We start from the raw sequence: 6,592 nt of genomic DNA, 5'->3' as shown, positions 1-6,592 counted from the left end.
TTATACACTTTGAGAAATTGATAGTTTTAATATTCTGCCAAGAGCCATTTTTACTTCTTTATTTTTCAGACTGTAGATGATGGGGTTTAACATAGGGGTTAAGATACTGTACTGGATGGAAAAAAACTTGATCTAGCACCAGTGAAGAAACATAGCTGGATTTCATGTATTGGACAAAGGCTGTTACATACAGGAATGTCACCACAAGGAGGTGGGAGCTGCAGGTGGAGAAAGCTTTTCTCCTGCCCTCTGCAGAGTGTATCCTCAGGATGGTGGAGATGATACAGATGTAAGAAACCAGTGTCAGAAGGAAAGTGCCAAAACTAATTAGAATAGCAGAAGAAAGAAGAGCTGTTTTGTTGGTATGTGCCTCAGTGCAGGACAGTGTTAGTAGTGGGGGAAGCTCACAGCTAAAGTGCCCAATTTCATTGGGCCCACAGAAGTGCAGCTTGAACACAGGAACTGTATTGACCAGGGAATGTATAAGACCTATTGTCCAAGAAGCACCCACTAGCTGCCTGCACACTCTTTTGTTCATAGTCCTTGCATAATGCAGGGGGTTACAGATGGCAGCATAACGGTCATAAGCCATTGCTGAGAGCATGAATAATTCACAACTAGCTGAGAGAAAGATGAAGAACATCTGGGTAAAGCAAGCATTGACAGAAATTGTTTTATGCTTTGCTAGTAAATTCACCAGCATATTAGGGACAATGGTTGAGGAATAGCAGATATCAACAAGGGATAGGTGAAACAGAAAGAAATACATGGGGGTGTGAAGATTAGAATCAGCTCTTATCACCAGCATGATGACTGTGTTCCCCACTACAGTGATTAGGTATATCACCAAAAACACAAAGAACAGTAAAATTTGGATCTGTTTGTCACTGGAAAGTCCCAAAAGAATAAGCTCAGTCACAGTGGTGTGGTTTTCCATTTCCAGGTAGTGACCAGCGAGAATATGAATTATCAAAATTAGAGTCAACGGACTTTCCATAGGATGGAAAGAAATACAGATAGACAGAAGAATGAGGTGATAGTTTCAAGGCTACATGGAGTATTTGAATACTCAAACTAACTGTGAAGCAGGTTTCGAGGTCACCATAAATCTAAGTTTTTTAAATTTGGTTTTAGTCCAAGCAATGTTCCCTCTAAAGAGTAGAGGTCCATGAGCGTGCCGCTTCTGTTCGCGAGCGTGCCACTTTGGAGCTAGTGGAGCCCACGGAGCAGTTCCCCCCATGCTTGCCTGTGCGTGCAGTGGCAGGAGCTGCCCTCCCCACATCCCTGTGCCCCGCAAATGAGCTACTTACAGCTCCATCCCATGCCCCACACTGTCTGGACAGCACCTGTTAGAGTCCCTTTGTTTCAGCACCCAGGGTAGTCATCCTGCTTGCTCCCACATTTCTACGGCACAGTGTCTTCCTTCTCCCCCCCTCCCCCTATAATGGGGTAAAGTGCCAAATCTATGATGTGAGGAACAGACAATGGTTTTGAAGAGAAGTATTTTTTTGTCAAGGCTAAAAATATAACCAACAGCCAAACTTTTATCTGTTCCATTTGGGGGTCTGATATATTTTTAATCACTGTCCAACATAAATGCTGATTTAAGTACAGTGCTCTGCAGTACAAATGATAAGAGAACTATTTCTTCTCTGTTTATAAGAGGAAAAATTACCAAGTGTTGTTTTTAATATTCTACTTGGACTCACTTCAGTTCTGAATTTAAATACAGATTTTTTTTTTAAATATAAAAAGCAATTCTAGTACCTCGTGTAGAACTTTTAGATGAAGGGCTTCTGTTTCCCTAACAGCTTGCTGCGGAGCTCAGTATTTTTCCATTAGTACATTAGTAGCTAGTGAGCAGTGCTCCACGGGCTCCGCCGGCTCTGGAGACCTGCTCCGCTCTCCAGCCCTGATGTCACATGCCTCCTCACTCCCTGAGGTGATGCGGGGGTGCGGAGCAGTTCCCTGGAGCCAGCGGAGCCCGCGCCAGCCCCCAGCCCCAGCTCCCGTCCCTATTCTCATCTCGGGGAGGAGCTGCTGCCTGCCCTGCAGTGAGGAGCTTACCTGAGTGTCCCACTCCAGTCCTGGTGCCTTTGCCGTGCACGCCTAGCTCCACTCTGGGTGGGTGCGTGGCATGAAAAATTTCATGCACGGCAAGATTTTTAATTGTGCACGGCCACACACACACGTACCTTAAAGGGAATACTGAGTCCATGTATAACATGCACACACACACAGAGCTTTCTGCATCTATCTATCTATCTATCTATCTATCTATCTATCTCAGTTTCCTACTCCATTAATTTTATTGATTTTCACTCCTTTCTTTTTTCTTAAGCCTTACCAGATGTTATTCTTTATGGACTCAGGAAATTGGATGGTTGAATAGTAGATGCCATTGCATGTGGCCACAGTTCACAGTAGAACAGCACTGGAAAGCCCAGATCACTGAACTGGGTCTATACACAGGCAGCTCCTCTAACATCCAAAGGCAGGACAAATGGCAGGAATCTTACATGTATCTTGGTGCAGGACCAGGACCAAAAGTATGTAAACCCACATGATTTGCTTTGGTCATTTAAAAAAAAACCTGATAATTTCCTGGATGTGTTTCTCAATAAAATTATTCATTAAATCAACCAGACATTTTTTCTTCTTTTATCTTTCATTAAAACTGTTTTATCATCACATCTTAATTTGTTATACACATTCTTCAGTTCATCACCAGCATTCTGGAATAATTTTTAGTCATATTGATTATATTACACATAGCATGAATGTATCTTAAATTCTAAACACAAACCGCTTAGACATTAATTAGGGAACTGAGTGCTTGCTAAAACATATGTCAGCCAATATTTCACAATTACCATAAAGTACAAGAGAAAAGGCTGAGGACCTCAGAGAAGCATGGATTTTCTATGGAATTTTTTTTTTCATTCAAATTGCCAAATTTTCAGTGAATAGGTAACCATAAGAAAACACACATGCCATTTAAAATTCCCATGACTTTCTACAACAAAATTAAAAATTCTACAAAACTACTGAGAGAGTTTATCTGTTTTCTAGCATCGGTCATCTTTCAAGGTTTGAATATAGCTTTTTATCTGATCTAAAATCCCAGGCAACTAAAAGAAAATGAAAGCAAGAGCAAAATCCCCAAAATTACAAATCATTAAAAAAAAAAAAAACCAAACTAACAAAAAACAAAACAAATGGCATCTTTACCCAGCCCTGAATATTTTTATTAATGATAGCATTGGCAATGAGGAAATGTTTGAAATCCAGGCTTTCAAGTTCTCCTAGCACAGAGACTTTGGTGGGAATAAGGACCAAATTGCAATGACATTCAACAAAGAGCATAATTCCCAACCCTTTTGTTGAATCTGTGCAGAATAGACTTCGAGGATTATAAACCAGAGAGCAGAAAAGGGAAAATGACTGACCAGGGAAGAGGAAACCCTTGATTTTGGTCCCTTCCCCAAAGAGTGCTTTTGCATTCTATGTTAAATGTCCTTGGAGGTTGGGATAGGGGAGGATCAGATCTGAAAGTGAGACCATGGGGACCAAAATTGAGGAGACGCCTACAAACCGAACACCCTGAACATTAGGGTACAGATTCCTGACCTAGATGATTTGGACACTCTCTAAGGAGGTGTTCATTTTTGCTCTTAAAGCACAGGAGAGAATTGAATGCTGGTACCCCAAGTCCTGGGTAAATGCTTAACAACTGAGCTAATGACCATGGCTTGTTGTGAGAAAAAAAGTAAGTGTGTGTGTATGTTAGACAACACTTGAAGAACAACCACCAGCTTTGGCTCTTCAGGAAGCTTAAGTAGACGAACACACAATTCCTGAACACACAATTCCTTAATCCTTGCAGGGGTCAGATGTGATCTCCATGCAGAGATACTTGTCACTGTCAAAGCTGGGGCTGTCAGGGCCAGCAGGGAGGGGCATTTCTGGGCATTTGGCAAACTTAAGCTTCAACAGAGACATGTCCTTTAAGGCTTTGGCACCTCCAGGACAAGGTCACAACTCTGAAGAGCATTTTGTGATTATAGGTTGGATTTAGCCATCTGCATTTTGTCAAGGTCCCCCTTTTGGTACGTAAACTCTTTTTGGGGTCTGACCCAAAGAACTGAGGAGTCGAATGGGTCCTGAGCCATCAAGAACAGCTTCTGGGCAGTGTGCAGTCACATCATATATTCCCTTTCCAGAAATGGTCAGGCTCAATCTTCAGGCTATGTTTGTTTCACTTATAGTTCTTGGAAGTCTGGACCAGAACCTGAGACATGGAGTAGCTAGAAGTCTGCTTCAGAGGCTCAGCTTGTATTTATTTTGGGCCAATCTATACAAATTTATTTTCATGTGCTGACGTTTAGTTTTAAAACCCCTTTTGCCTCCTTTGATTGTACCCTTGGTTTACTAATAGAGAACAATCCTTTCTCTTTCTCAGCCTTTTTTCCTAGGCTAAACAAAGTAAACTATTTTAGGCTGATCATCTGCTTATCCTAACAGCACTTCTTTGTATCTGTGGCAGGGTTTGTTTGTTTTTTCCTTGAAGACTGGTAACCAGAATTGTACATATTGTTCTACAATATGCTAAGCTACAGTTTCTTTGAACATAACACACACACACACACACACACACACACACACACACACACGCATACACATGTGAATTGCCCATCAAGAATGACAGGGGGAGGGGAGGAAGGAGCTTCACCACCCACAACCCTGAGCCTCCACTGCCTCCCAGCAGAAGGCAGGTGGGGGGAGTTTGTCGCTCTGTCCCCTCTGTCCACCTCTGTCAGCACTCTGCACTGCCTCTGCTTCCAGGGCTGGAGGGAACAGCGGGGATGGAGAGGGATAGCAGAGCACCACCATGATTGTGGGGACAGAGGGACTGGAGTGGAGGGGTGGGACCATATCGCCTCGCTCCATCCCCTCCGTCCCTGCCATCATGGTGGCACTCCATGGAACCTGGGGCACTCTGTTTCAGTAAGCATTGTAATTGGCTGCCGAGACAACCAATCAGTGTGCTCCAAGAGCATTACAGACAGATGGACAGATGGACTAAGCCCTTTATACACACACACACACATATATACATACACATTTTCATACCATTCAGAAATAGACCCCTGCCTACCAAGTTAAAGAATAAAATAATAATCCACTCACCATACATCCATGGAAAAATGTGGGAATTAAATTGTTGTCCCCTGCATAGCTAGACAGACAGGATTTCTTGCTCTTACTAGAGTTCTGCACCGCCTAACTTAAAGTGTGGATTTTTGGTGTTGAGAGAACTATTGGATGGAAATTCATCAAGAGGAACAAGAGCATTACAATAAACCTTTGGTGAGCCCTCAGTGGGTTTCTCTGTTTTCCCATCACTCCTGTCTCACTTGTAATCTTCCTTTTCTTTACTTTCTCTCTCATTAATACAGAATAGAAAAATACATGCAACTCTTGACTCTAAACAAAGGTTGTTCCAGTTGTTGGGGATAGAACTTGTAGATGTAATATAAATACCTTCTCTGATTGCCCCTCCCTTCACCAAGAAACAAAAAAACAATAGCCTTCTGACTGACACTGAGAGTTCCTTTGGAAGAATAGATATTTTCCAACTACCTTGGGGATAAGGAGTTGTTGCATAACAAGCTGCCAGGGCTTGCTCCACAACAGTTGAGGCACAGAGGTACACCTAGATTTGCCCTATGAATATCTAGAAAACTACAAGGAGATTGATATGATACCTTTTCATGTATAAGTATGTGAGCATGCATCAGCTTTTATGCCTTTTGCTCTTTGGATATTGTTCCAGAAGAAGGGAATAAGTCCTGTTTAGTTTGTGTGTGCATCTGTGCATGTGGGTAGTTATGTCTCAGCTCTGTGTTCTTCGGCAACCCTGGCACAGGATGCAGTCAGTCTGACTCACAAAGGACTCACCTCCCTCCCCTCCTCTACATAAACGAAACTGATTAAGATGCAGTGAGAGACACCCCTAAGATCCTCCAGATAAGGGTGACAAGAGTGAAACAACTGCCCTAGGTCTCATTTGCATTCAAGATGGAACCAGATGACCATTCATTTACATTAGTGATGGAGAACAGAAAGCCTGAAGCAGAGACTGCAGTGAATTCTGGGATCAGAGGAGCAGGGGAGCGCGGCATGATGGGGAATCTGTGCTCCAAATGCTAATCAACCCATGTTCACACACACCCAGCTCAGCATTCATCAGACCAGTTCTAATCTGGATTTACAAAGGACTTTTCGCCCCCCCCATCTAACCAGAACTAAGCAGAAGAAAAGTTCAATAGGCATCTCAGGCCATACATTCCCCGGTCCCTCTATGGGAGGCCTATTTAAACTTGATTGATAAAACTCGGTTGCCGAGTTAGGGAATGCTGAGTCAAGAGACCGAGTCAGAGGGGGTATGGGCAACATTTGTACAATGGTTAAGGTTTCATCACAGCATCCAGCCTGCTGGAGCCCTAATCCCAGGTGTTGCCATACTTTTCCAGAGACGACTGGTGGAAGTCCTCTCCACAAAAGGTTATGAACACCCCAATAATTGCCT

At 43.0% G+C, this 6,592-nt stretch overlaps 1 protein-coding gene across 1 annotated transcript; it reads right to left on the bottom strand.

Moving 5' to 3' along the window:
- Positions 1-997, bottom strand: LOC102379709 (olfactory receptor 1019-like). Its single transcript, XM_014523647.2, is given in 2 exon segments — positions 1-129; positions 131-997. Coding segments are annotated over 2 exon segments (996 nt in total).
- Between the last annotated feature and the right edge of the window lie 5,595 nt (positions 998-6,592).

This window comes from Alligator sinensis, unplaced genomic scaffold (assembly GCF_000455745.1).
Source record: "Alligator sinensis unplaced genomic scaffold, ASM45574v1 scaffold174_1, whole genome shotgun sequence".
NCBI lineage: Eukaryota > Metazoa > Chordata > Crocodylia > Alligatoridae > Alligator > Alligator sinensis.
This window is presented reverse-complemented; position numbering and strand designations above follow the sequence as displayed.